The sequence below is a fragment of the Chamaea fasciata genome, unplaced genomic scaffold (assembly GCF_029207755.1).
Source record: "Chamaea fasciata isolate MVZ Bird 193981 ecotype frontalis unplaced genomic scaffold, bChaFas1.0.hap1 SCAF_1, whole genome shotgun sequence".
Taxonomy (NCBI): Eukaryota; Metazoa; Chordata; class Aves; order Passeriformes; family Sylviidae; genus Chamaea; species Chamaea fasciata.
In genome coordinates, this window is record NW_027094086.1 from 90871854 (window position 1) to 90885968 (window position 14115).

Below are 14115 nucleotides of genomic sequence, written 5' to 3' on the forward strand. Positions count from 1 at the left end.
AGGATATTTATTTAAAGAGGATTATAATTCTCAAACAAATCCAGGGGGAGGGGTAATCCAAAAACCAAAACAAAGGAAAACCAAACCCTCTTGTTTTGGGCTGTATCTATACAAGACTATAAAATAATTATCTAATCACATTTTTAAAATACCTCTTCATTTGCCTCTTAGGACTTCTCCAGAGAATATGTATAATAGAATTAACAGTCTTCAGTTATTTAGTTATTTCTTCTTCTTTACTCATGTTTATTTTTCATTTTAAGGAAGAATAAAAAAATGGTACTGTAACAAAGCTGCATTACTTCTTACACAACAAGCTGGAAGCCTGTCAGAGAAAAAGGTACTTTAGCTATACCATTGAGAAAGTGCTGCTAGTATCTGTTTAACTTCAAATCAAAAGACCAGGCTATGATCCTCACAGTCACTTGTTTTGTCAGCATTTTATTATCACTAACTACTTCAATTTAGTTAAGCAACACCTATGTGGGAGTGAGCAGAAGCAGCAGAAATTGGGATATGACCCTTCTGGAACAGTGTGACGTGTGACTGCAAACATTTGCTCTGCAGTAGGGAAGAAAGAGCTTTAAGGAACAGTAAGGTCTGAACTGTTCTTCACCAAGACGCAGAAAGCAACCAACCAAAACAAACACTGGCCTGGGCCACAATCAGAAAAGCTTACTGAACTAAAATGTAAAGACACTTGGAATGTTGTGAAGAATCATTTCAATCAGCTGGATAACAGCACATGAAAACCAAAAAATGTGACCCTCTGTTCAAAGAACACTGACTCATTATAGGCTCATCCACTTCAGTAAAATCTCCAGTTAGTAACAAGCAGATCAAGCATCAATTAATGCTTTCAGACTTTTCCAGCAGCCTCATGCACAAGCCAATTGAATTCAAAACCTTTGTCCCAGTTTTGACAGAGATATGGGATGGTTTGAGGCCTTAAAACGGGCAACAGAATCTTCACAAGGGATGACAACACTGAAGACCACCAGGATGGCAGATTCATCTGAAATTCATCTCCTGGTATGAGTGAACCATAACGAGAATATTTCTGTTATCAAACAGCAATTTCATATCAATTTAAGTGACCTGTAACTCACACCATCTCATTAAAAATTAAACTGTAAAAATCCTGCAAAGTATTGTTGCATCGAACACATGAAATTGTCATGTTGTACTCAATGGCAAAACAGACAAAGTAAAAGAATAAGACGAGATGAAATAAAAAGTAAATGCTGCATTTCAACATGCAAACCACAGCAAACAATAGAAATACTGTGAAGATATGAAGAAAGGAGAACAGAAAGCAATGAAACACCATCTACTGTGTCTTCTTGGTAAGGTACCAAACCCCAAGGTATTTGCCTCTCTGATTTTCTGCATTAAAACACCTGTACAAAGCATTCAGTAGTTTACCAAGTTTTTCAGCATTTCTTTATACTTTATTGTATCACATGAACTATGACCTGCTTTCTGGAAATCATGAAAAAGCCATATTGTTTTATATACACCATACCACTATCTACATTATATCTTATTGTCTTGTTCCAAAAAAGCATCACACTTTGTTTTAATAAAGATGAAAATGAAATATTGAGAGTGATCAAGTGTTGAAAAACAAGCTGGCATGTGCCTATTGGTTTGATATAATTTCAGTGTTTTTTCAGTAACGTTAAAATGGTGTCAGTAACATTTGATACAAAAAAGCAGGATGAAACTAACTGAGCCGTATATGGTGGACCCCTTTCTTCTACAGTAACTCACAAAAACAAGAACTTAGTAAATTTGGATGATAATTTGACAGGCATAAAGTTACAACTCAGCTGCACTATAAAAGAGACCAGAGGTACAGCTAGAATTGTGTCAGGGCACAAACCAACTACTAATTTGTGTATGTATTTATACCTACGTGCACATATTTTTTTAAACATATAAATTGCTATATATATTTTTTTCCTTTTTTTTTTTTTTCCCCCACACAGTTAACATTGTTTCTGTAAAGCATCTTATCCTGAAAATCTTCCAAACGCCCCTGGAATAAGTGTACTGCTTGTTTTACCCAGAAATTGAGTTCCAGACTGAATTTGACAGACAATCCAAAAGATTGGCAGTTGCCTTACCATTACTATTCAGTGTCTTCATAATAACTTCCATTTGTGCAAACTCATAGTTGTAGTCTGGTTCTGAAGAAGCTTCACTAGCTGCATCCAGATCATGCTCTCCTAAGGAAGTTTCTTTCTCAAGGTCTTTCAGCCAATCTCGACGTTTCCTCTTTGGTAAATTGATTCTGAATAAAAATGGAAATTCAGTTTATAAAAAAAATTATCTGGAACAATGAAAGGAAAATAAATAGGTTGAATGTAAAGTGAGTGGAATATAAATGTCAAATATTACCTAAAAAAGTGGTTGTTTCCCCATAATATTCTATCTCCATGCCATAACTGAGTGGCAGAACATACCAGTGCACCATTTACACAGGATCTGAAAGAAAAAAATACAACTTCAATGAAATCCTGAAAATAAAAGATTGAAGAGCTGCTGTTTCTCCCATCTACTGACAGCCATCTGTATCATATGGTAACAAACCACCTAGGTTCTCATGAAAGGATCAATGGGAAAGTTACCGGTCTGATTCCTATTGTCGGAATTGGCACCTTTCCCCTCTGCCTTCAGTAAACATTTACATAGGGTTGATTTTGGTTGCAAAGTTTTCTCTAAACACCTGTTTCTCAAACTGGGTCACTGCCTGTTTCTTATAAACTTAAAAAGTCCAAACTTAAATGTATGCAAATCCTACTGATAGAGCTCTCCAAGATACAAGTTAGCCAACATTGAGTTGTAAAACATGCTGTTAACATATTCGGCATTCAAGCGTAAGAAAAGCTTCTTAGATCCAAGTTTTATTCTCTCAACAAATGGAGTCTCTATTATTAACAAGGGAACAAGGGTCTATTTTTGTGCACATCTGGTATACTGCTGTATTTCTTTGTAGGTTTCTTTGTAATTAAGTTTCAATCACAAAATGGGAAAAATTGAGCTGTTGAACTTTTGCATGGGTGAGTCACAAAGCAGAGCATTTTATTTGAAAGGGGAAAAAACTTCAGTAAAATAAAAAAGGCTTTTTCAGATGCAGCATTCTCATTTCAGCTGTCTCTCTCATGTAAGTCAACATAAAAGTAAACATTTTATTTTAAATCAGATCTTTGTTTTACTTTTTTCAATGGAATTCTGATAGCTAAATTTCTGTTGATACTAGTATCTTAAGAAGAGTTACTTGAGCATTGCAGATCAGCCATGAGTAAAACAAAGTATGGTTTTTTCCATTGACATGTGCCCTTGCTCCTGCCAGTCAAAATGACTGATTTCCAGTACAGTAATTCTATCACCACAAGCCTGAATCCCATCTGTTTGAAATTTGTACTGTAGGCTGCAGAAGAAAAATACAAATGCATTTTACTAAAGGAAGAATGAAAGAAATCAGATTTTTTATGTATCTCTCAAACTTTAGTTTCTCATTCTGATACTCATCTGTACATTATTTAGATACTCAAATTTCAGACAAGAAGCACGACTACTAACTAGGACAGAGGTACTGCTTTATCACATGCTATCAGAGATCAAGTGACAAAAACATTTACAATTCCATCCCAAGGAGTCCCAGTGTCCCCGGAATGAAAAATAATTAAAATATAAAAGTAGAAACAAAAGGTGAAGCGTGACTTTACACTGTATATTAACTAGACACAACGGTAATCAAGGATTCAAAAAAGAATTCAGATCTTTAAAGCACCTCTTCCTCACAAAATATTGAACTTTACAACAGAAGAATTACTCATGAAGCACCATTTATTCTCTGCCATCAAGACACAGGCTACTGTCCCATCACACAGGCCAGGACAGCCAGCAGCATCTCAGGGATCTCATTACTACCCGAGCTACAGACAGGCAATGGCCCCTCACTCCTACCAAATACCTTCTTTAGATGCCTTATTCCAAGCCAAATCACTGATAGCCTGTTGCCCTGCAGAGTAGGTGGGTGGGTGTTCACATGTGCAGGGAAATCTTAGTTTTAATCACTGAATTTCCCTCTAAGCATCTGTTTAAGTATTGAGTGTTGAAAATGCTCATTGATCAGAACATAAGATATTTCTGTGTGTGCAAAATAAAAATGCATGAAAGTCACGTTCTGTCAAAGAAAAGCAAATCTCCATTTCAATGGAAAGTGCTGCTGATCTTCCTTACCTTGCATTTTCTTTTGGTGTGAGTGTAACTTCTCCATCTAAAGCAATATCAATCTCACAGTGTTCTGGTTGGATTCCTATACCAAAGAGCTGTATATCCTGAGAGGTATCTGCACCAACTCTTGTGTGATCCTAGAAAACAGGCTGTTACTAAGAGACAAGCAAACTACCAGTGTTGACATAACTAAGAAAATATTAGCTGAAGTGCTGAGACTGCACAGTTTGTGTGTCTGTCAAGCAGAAATTGTGCCACAGGAGATCTGAAGACTGCAACAGTCAAACACAAACTGTTGTTCTGCCCCAAACTTCATCTTCATACAGTTTTAGCTAAAGCAAAATAAAGCAGTTGACACACAAATTCTGATTTGAAAGTATTCTCATACTATGCCTGCATACCTACATTAAACACAAAACCAGAAGAAAACCAGCCACGTCATATAAGCATAATTAAGAGAACAGCATGGATAGTAAAAAAAGGTGCAGAGTTCTCTGCTTTTCAGAAAACAGCTATAGAGCAACTCAATTAAACATACTATTCTCTACATAATTCCAAGTCACATTTTAAGTTCTGCTGAAATAGTTTATTTTGTTAGAGTTTGCAAGGCTGTGTTTTATTTGCTACTGTTCAAATACAGAAGCCCTCCTTCAGCTACCAAAGCAGAAGAGCAGCTATAAGAATAGACAAAATAGTCTTTCATATACTACTGACAAGCAACTCACATTTCCCTACAAACCTACTAGGTTTGTATTTGACACTTCTTCACTGAGGCACAGGAAATGCCAAACAGAATGGTATGAAAGCTAACAACACTGGGAAAATACTTTTCTGTAAATTTTTAACAGTGCTTTTCTTAACCCCCTCTCTCATAAGCTTCCCTGTCATTGAACACTATGTTATTCTTACAGATTACTACTGAACATTATCGCTTTATGATTAACTCTTCACATATTTAAAGCTATCCCCAGCTCCCTAACAAAAAGAAGCATCTAACATGAAGCTCCTGCTTGAAGTTCAGGCCAGAAGACAACTGGCCAGGCACATCCTGCCTGGAAAAGCTAGAATTGATCTCAACACTGGCCCACACTGAGCATTCCTCCCACTGTCGGCAATCAGGAGAACAATTAGGAAAACAGTGAAGCTGAACTGCAAAGGGAGAACAAAAGCCTAAACGGTAGGAGGAGGCCTATCCTATTTTGCTGCAGCAAAAAACTCTACAACGCCTCTGAGTAAATTAAAGCCAGAAATTCAAAGCAAGTGTCCCTCCATTCTGTGTGAATATCCTGTTCACATCCTTACCTTTAAATAGTAAACCAAGAGCTCGTTGAGCGCAGGGTCTGCATTCAGGTTCACCAGATAACACTTGTCATCCCCAACCTTGATACCTGAAGACTCGAGGGAGATTCCCATGCTCTCCAGCTGTCTCTGCCTCTCCTGCAAGCACACAAATAGGTTAATCTTGCCTGCTGCGATATGCAGGGACAAGCACAGAGCAACTAAAGCTGAAGATGCAAATGCTGAGTATGCATTCTGTATATCACACTGGTCAGGTACCATCAGGTCAGTAGAATTTATTTTTACACACCAACCATATAAAGTTAGATGTAATCCTCAAACACCTGCCTCCCCAAAGTGGAGCTTGCTTAAGCAGTTCTATTAAATTTACTAGACTTACCTACACAGATCTATGGAGTTTATTAAACCTACCTGTAAGTAACACAATGTGGTATTGAGTCTTTATGTTAGTAAAAAATGAAACTCAGTTCCAATTACTTCAAAGATACTCCTGGTGGGTTTAGAAAATAGCATGCCACATTTTAGGCTTATTCTTTTGCAGTTTTAGTATTAATTCAGGTAAAGCACTTACTTGATCACCTGAGTCTGTTTGTTTGTTTGTTTTGGTTATTTTTGTTTTGGTTTTTTGTTTTTGTTTTGTTAATTTATTTAAACAGTGGTTGCACCAAAACATGCCTCTGGAACATTAGGACTAGAAAGGGAAACCAACACCACGTATTCTTCAAGCTATGGATGGAGGAAATGATGGAAAAGTACACGAGAATCTAGAAGTGGGTGTTTTTTTAATGTACAAAAATAATAATAAATAAATATTAGTGACTACACATGCACACATTTTCCTTTTCTGGTCAGAGACCATGAAAAGCAAAAGCAACAAGTACCACCCACAATTCTGATCCTTTTGTAATTCTTCACTTTCTTAGTCACTTCAAGGGAACCGTGCCCCCAGTCTCACTGTGATCTTATAAATAAATGAGCTGCCTAAACATATTCTGATGTTTCATTTTAAAATCAAATACTGGCTTTTATCAATGCTATCATGACATCAGTAGATTTATGCTAATAAAATCAAGACTTTAAAAAACCCACCAACAAACAAACAAACCCACCCCAAAACCAGAAACAAGGGGAAAAGACAAAAATTCAGAGACATTTCAAACAGGTGGTGGGAAAACAGCACAGTCCACTAAAGCTCATGAAGTTCAGCTGACTAGTACTATATGAGTATCTGGCTTTCCTCCTATAAATTTCTGAAGTACCTGTGCAATTTCTTCTGTTTTCCTTAGCTTTTCTTCCCAAGTGACTGTCAGCTCTTTTATTAGTTTTTCCGATTCTTCCAATTTTTCCTTCAGTTCTGGTGCCTTCATGGCCTAAAAGGTAGAAATCAGCAAAAACCCTCAGATGCTCTTACCCCTGTGACATCTGCTTGCACAAGGAAACTGAACACAGAAACATAATATCAAATGGAACAAGTTTAGATTTCTGCTATGTCCCCAGGTTTGTCATGGTAGGAGTTGAAGAAACAAGAAACTTGCAAAGGAGGAGGACAGAAACAACCTTTGTTGGATCCAGATATGAAATAGCTGAAGATTGACATAGCTCCAGAGCTAATGGAAAGAACAAAAAATCTCTGTGCCTGGCCACTCAAACTTCACTGTCTGTATAAAAATATGTGAGTATTTTAAAAAATTCATTCCTAGCTGTCTGAAGCTCAAACGCAACGTCTTTCATCCAAGAGTAGTTTCAAACACAAATTCCTCTAGACATTTAGCTTTCCATTCTATCTTGGTTTTGTAAGTTTTCTTAGAGTTGCAATTAAGCTTTCAGACTGACCCCGTTGATTATCTTCAAAGGAAGGCATGTTCTGGAGCTAACACAGGCTTCTCATTCCGCAACAGGAAACAAATGCAAAGGGCTTAAGTATGTCCAGAGCCAAGTAACAATTGAACAGGCTGGCCTATAGCCCCATATAACTGTTTTTAACAAAAGGTTGAAGAGAAAACACTTAACAAAATAATTAGTAAGACTTTGGACACCTTCCTACTGATTGTGTTCAGCTCCAGACTGCCAACATAATTAACAATATGCTACAATAATATTTTCCAAATTAAAATAAGGGCTTAGAACGGGTTTTTATTTACGAAAAAAGAGAATGGCTCCTTTTCCTTAAAGAAGATTTTCCCATTTCAGACTATAAGGAAGTGTTCACATGAAAAACACTATTCTTTAAATGACAATGAAATTTAAACACCACACGAATTCACCCTCAAGCACAGTTCTGTTCCTGTTCCATCAGTATTTTGTGTCTTCCCTGAAAAGATCAAAAATATTTGCTGATCAGTTAAGTACCTAACTTGTCCAGATATCCTGGATACCAAATAAACTATCCTACCTGGATACTTTATTCTTCAAGTAGAAGTATAAATCTAAGATAAGCATCAATCACACAGTGTCAACTACTAAGGCAGTGAAGCAAATTGTTGATGGTTTTCAGTTTTGCATTTTTGACAATTTTTAATAGATTTTCACAAATGTCAGAGAGACATGTCCCCTAAATTTTGCTTTCCAATAACAGATGACTTTTCACACTCTTCCATCTGACATTACATATAGTCTACCAATGCAAAAAAAAATAAATTCTGCTAATAAGTGAGTCTACACAATGAAGATGTAATCTAGTTCTTATCTGTGCTACATCAATTATTGCTTGGCCTTAAGTTCCTCAAGAACTGAAAAGGATCACCATCAGTTGTCCTCATTTAAAAGTTATTAAAGATAAGCATACATTATGTTAGGTTCAGGAAAAAAGGTGAATTATTTCTTTTAAAAAAGGAGAGAAAGAAAAAAGAATGGGTGCAAGACTCTTCCTTTCCACATTTTGTAAGAAAGCTAGGCTTTCACACAGAATGTGACATTTCCTTGAGAAACTCATTTTAGCATTGTACTGTGTATAAGGTTACCTCAGCTTGTGAGAGCTGTTCTTTCAGTTTTTCAACTTCTTCACGTAATTCTCTGATGACCCTAGCATTTGGATCTTCATTCACCACAGCATGATTAACTATCCTTTTGGCTCTGTCTGCATATCTCAGAGTTGAGAGTGTTTCTTCATAGTTGTCTGCTGCTGGACTAATTGTGGCTATCATGGCAGTTTGGCTATTTCCTCCCAAGTTGTCCTGTAGTGCAGCCACAGAAAGTTCAAGAGTTAAAAACTGTTCTGAGACTATACAGCGTCTTCACAAAGAGACTTAAAATACTTAATAAAGGCACTGAAAGTACTATTCAGGCGCTGCAGTGTACTCTGGATATAAACTAATCTGTGTGTTCCATAAACATTTCTAGCCACCTCTACCACCTTTGATTCCATTACAACTGAAATTAGTCAAGTAGGATTTTACATTGAATTAACACAAAATACACTTAGCTGTCCGTATTACTTGGAATAACATAGCTATGAGAGTTCCTTCACTCATTTCTTTAAAAAAAGATGAGAAGTCCATGTACACAGAGACATACTACAGTGATCCTACAAATGAGTAAGCTGACATCTTGTCAACATGGTGAACGGAAAATATCAATTACCTTGAGAAGCCAAGTGAGTACAGAGTCTCTGTAAGGCACAAACTTGTTTTTCCCCTTCCCTGCTGCTTGGTCAGCAAGTGATGATATAACCAAGCCCAGTGTTGAAAGTGATCTATAAATACAAAACAGCAGAACAGCTTTAACACATATTCCAAATGCAGATTTAATAGAACACAGCAAAAAGGGACTGCTCTGCAGAACTTCACATCCAATTTTTAAAATATCATAGAATAATTTAAGTTGGAAATGACCATCAGAGATCAGCTAGCCCATAGCAGTGTATTTCTTTAAAGTTATATATTTGGAGGAAAAAACCCTCTTATCGACCATGTTTCATCATAGGTACTGAGATCATATTTCAGAAAGACTGAGACTATGTTGGAACATTTAGAATAGTTTGAAAAGTGTAAAATAGACTGCTTCAGTATATGAAAAATCACTGCCCTCGATTAGACATCCACCTTTTCTCAGAGGATAAAAAGCTTTCTGATTTGGATGCAGTCTCATGACAGTGTTACAAGTCAGTGATGGCAGCACAGCAAGAACCCCTGTCTCCAGGAACAATGTTTAAGAACACTGACTCAAATGCCAACTGAAACGGAACAATTCTCCAGCCATAAGGAGGCATCCTCAGAACAAATCCAGCTGTGGCCCTGAAACACTCATCTGCCTGGTGAATCAGTGACAAGCCAGCCATCACAAAGCCATAGAAGGCTGCTGATCAGAAGAGGCAGATTAGGAGGTCCCTTGACAAATGGGTTTGGTTATAATTAAGGTAGAGCCTCAGCAGCTTCTTCTGGGGGGCACAGACTAAATGATCTCCCAGTTACAAAGGCACTGCACAAGTGTGAAAGAGAAAATCCCCCAGACTGCTTAGCAGCAGCTGAATCCCAAACAACACTCTAGAATCGTGAAGAAAATAGCCAACTCATGCATTTCAGTGCATGTACAACTTCCACCAACAGGGGTAACTGTGTCAGCAATCCATGCAAAGCATATCGGTGCTATAGTATGCAATTCTTATACAACCCTGTGTAGATTTTAAGTGACATCAGTGCTCTTGGGGTGAGTATGTTTAAGATAATGAGCTTGTTGAGGAGCCTGAGAACACTAAACAGATGCCTAAAGGGCTGAAGCCCAAGAGAATTCTGGGTCTGTCACACTCCTCCTCAAATATCCAGCTACTCTCTATAAGTACCAAGGAAAAAGCTTCAGCAGCATTGCAATTAGTCAAACAAATATTTAATTGTACTGTTCCACTCGACCTTCTTGTGTTTTCTTTTCAAATAAGCAATAGTATTTTGGTTTATAGGCAGCATTTGCACAGTATTTATGACAGAGCCTCAGTGCTGCTTGAAACTGCTGCTGGTTCAGAAATAGTACTTAGAAAATGACAAAAATGTTGCAGAAGAGTATTTCAAAGAAGATATCCAAGGGTAAGTTAACAAGAACCATTACACGTGCCACAAAAGGTATCCCATATTGCATATAAAGATAGCATAGACCTGGGAGCAAAATTAAAAGAAATTTAAGGAAAGACTAGGTAATCTGAACTCCCAAAAGAGCACTCTGTTTTGTAAATTTGCCTGTAGGATAACTTTCTGATTCACCTCTGAAAAATTCTTAGCAAAAATAGAAAGTTAAGTTTAGTTTTGTGGCCTAAAGAAAAGCTTAATAACCTCTGAATATTTGTGAGAGGAGGACAGAAAAAGGAGAACTAGCTCCTGCCTCCAGCCTCTGATCTCCACAGAGAGAGATGACAGCATGATAAACATGCAAGAGCAAACAGTAGGATGCTCCATGCTGCTCTATAGCAACCTCCTCCAGCACAACTGAAAAGCACCACCAGCACACTCCCAAAGAAGTCCAAGGAACATAAAGCTTAAAAGTTACCCTAGACTCCTTTCCTCTGATTCCTCTTTCTCTCTTTAAATGAGGGGAAATGTGAAAACCAAAGCCAAGCCTGAGGGAGGGGGAAGAAATGGACAGTCAGAAGGGAAGCAGGAAGAACAGGGATTCAAAAAGACCTGTGACTGAAAACTATTTCCCAACTGAGCTGCAACACCAATTTGAGTTATGGATACTGCATTTTAATAAACAAGAAATTATAAGGTACACAGTTTATTAGCATGGGATTTAAAAATGTGATAATATTACTGCTCCTTATAAATACTGATCATATTTTAAGAGTAACTGTTAACATCTGCAATAAAAGCCAAATTGGGATCATTTATGTAGTTTGCTTGAGATTTCATAACACAAAGCTGTTTGCAGACTTTAAGGGAACAGCAAAAGGAATGGCTGCCCAACAAAATGACTAAAGGAGTCACCAGCTGCTTTGCTTTGTGCTGAATGATGCATCAGAGATCTGTCATTACTCTGATCCTATCTCAAGGTACTTATATAATGAATCAACCAGATGGCCTAAGCACACAGCAGACTGAATCAGTCCAGAAGAAGCAGAGTAGACTTGCTACAAGTTTACAGAAAAGTGCCATTTCTGCACACTGTCTGTTCTCCTTGTCCCTATTCCTCAGGCGTGACCAGGCTGTCCTTGCTAGTGGGCACACACCCACCATGGGCCTGGGCCAGCAGCATTCCAAGGAAGTGGCACTTCTCCATCACAGGGACACAACTCTGTCCCTAAGTGACACCCATTCAAGCTACTTCTGTACAATTTAGAACCAAATTCTTCAATGAGAAGAACCCACTTTTCCATTAGTTAAAACCCTCCCTCAATTCAGCTTGGAGCCACACCTGTCCCAACCCATTCCTTGCCTCTGCCTACATATTCTTTTTGCATTCTAAAGTTAAAATGACAACAGCTATGATTTTACTAATCAGAGGTAAAATTGCAGACTGCTCACAGAAAGTTTGGGGTTTTTTTGGGTTTTTTTTTTTTGTTTTTTTTTTTTTTTTTTTTTTGTAGCCACTAATTAACAGATTGTTTATTCTCCTTTCTCCTACTACTGTGCTCCAGAAGTTAGAGTTGTTAAGCACCTCCTTTTCTACACTGGGTATGCAAACTGCCACATCCTGGGGAGGAACAAGCACACCCAGCTTTTCTATGAGGTATGGCAAATCACCCAAAAACCTCCTTTACCAAGGCAACTCTGCATCAGCTCTGAAAAAAACCCAGAAGTCATCTCTATTACAACTTGAGGAAGATGATGACAGAAAATGACACAACTCTCAGCTGCTTCAGTAAGTGGGAGAGCAGCCCCCCTCTGCAACATGCCGTCCCTGAGACAGGAAAGAATGTTTTCAACAGGCAAATTTGTGGGACCAAGGTGGCATCTAGCCACAGCTCTAGCCAGTTTTCATGAGAAACAAGTGCTGCAGACATTAAATAAACAGGCACATTATTTTCACATTCTTCTTCAAGGCAATAAAACATAAAACAAGCAGCAAGTTTACTTGCCAGCGGCTCCATTTGTTATCTCATTAAACACAACACATGCCACCAATACGTGTTACTGGGGTTTTTTATAAAAAAAATATCATAAGAAAAGGAGCAGACATAGTAAGGTATATGGTTTAAATACACTCTATCACTCCAGAAAAAATTATTAACTTTCCCTAATCAGTAAGTTGCATGGCACCCTAAAGAAGGTTGCACACAATGTTCTTGGAAGAACTAGTCTGACTAAACATGCACATCTATTTTGAGGCTTAAAAAAGTCAGACTTCATTAAAGCTCCAACAGCAAAACTCTAAGAGAAGACACCAAGCACAGGACAAAGAATTCCTTTTTGCCTATCACTTCCAAAAGAAATTTCAATAGAGAAAGTTTAATAAATGGACTAAGTATTACAGATTTATATCATGTAAGAATTTAATTGAATGGAAAATGTAGAGCTGTACAGTTTTCTTTTTAAAATACCTTTTACAGAAATGCTTGGTGCTTTTATCTGAAGTTCTGCATTGTCAAAGAGGTTCAGCATGGGCCAAACAACCCTCTCCTACTGCATTGATACCATACAAGTTTCACACTGAATAAATATCCCAAAAGGAAAAAAAAAAATTGAAGTCTTTCTGTATCTATAGTTATATTTCCAATTAATTAATAACTGTTGAGAAAGGTGGCATTTGAATTCTTTCCCAAAAATTAGAAAGAAACATTTAATTCCACCTTTGCTAAATGCAAAATACAAATACAGTTTCTAGTAAAACCAATCTGAATTTAACTAGGAACCTGTGAGGTAAGGTTACAGTATCTGTCATTAGGCAAAGGCAGCCACATCATTTTGTTTCATAAGAACTATGCCAATGTGGCTACTAATATGATGCATTAAACACAAAGTAGATTAAAACTACGCTAGAAAGAGTAAATATGTTCAAATTAACAAGAGGTAAATTTGAATCATTGTAAGTATGTGTGCTGTTCATATATACATAGTGCTGTCACTGTTAACATAAAATACCAAAATATTTTGTAACATTTTGAAATAAATTGAAAAAGCAGTAGCTCTTAACATAACAGTTACACTTCTTTCCCAGAAAATTAGTAAATTTAGGAGAGCAGTAATAGTGTGCTACACACTTGCTTTTGGACAGTAACACAGTAATTATGGCTAAAAATGCGCTTTGAAACTTGTCATTGCTTGAGCACAAATGCCCAAGGCAATGCTAAACCAACACAGCTTCATTCTGATCCGATTTTCTCAAACTGTGCATTATACCCTTACATATTTTAATTCATGTTGGAACAAAGCCATTCAACTCTGCAACTTTGCATTCTTCCTTGAGCAGATGATGAGACAAACACATGAGCCTGGGGATAGGGTGTATAAATGAATCACAAAAGGTATATGCTTAATTAAAGAGCTCTGCTGTCACTTTTTCCAGATAAAATTCATACAGCTCTCATTTGAGTCAAGTATGAATCAGGATCCCTATGCCAATGTCAGGAAACACATGCTGCTCAGCACAGAGCAGCTGAAAGAGCCATATTGAACTGCTTCTGATGAAGCTCATTTGAGCTGACTTGTG

At 37.4% G+C, this 14115-nt stretch overlaps 1 protein-coding gene across 4 annotated transcripts in view; it reads right to left on the reverse strand.

Moving 5' to 3' along the window:
* Positions 1–14115, reverse strand: part of KIF13A (kinesin family member 13A) — a 104784-nt gene that overhangs the window by 33479 nt on the left and 57190 nt on the right. For all 4 annotated transcript variants that reach the window (XM_066189026.1, XM_066189018.1, XM_066189009.1 and 1 more), the window contains exons 10-16: positions 9124–9235; positions 8505–8717; positions 6804–6914; positions 5548–5682; positions 4252–4382; positions 2404–2490; positions 2130–2296 (exon numbers count right to left, since the gene is read on the reverse strand). In XM_066189026.1, the coding sequence (XP_066045123.1) occupies positions 2130–2296; positions 2404–2490; positions 4252–4382; positions 5548–5682; positions 6804–6914; positions 8505–8717; positions 9124–9235 (956 nt within the window). The remainder of the gene's footprint in view (positions 1–2129; positions 2297–2403; positions 2491–4251; positions 4383–5547; positions 5683–6803; positions 6915–8504; positions 8718–9123; positions 9236–14115) is intronic.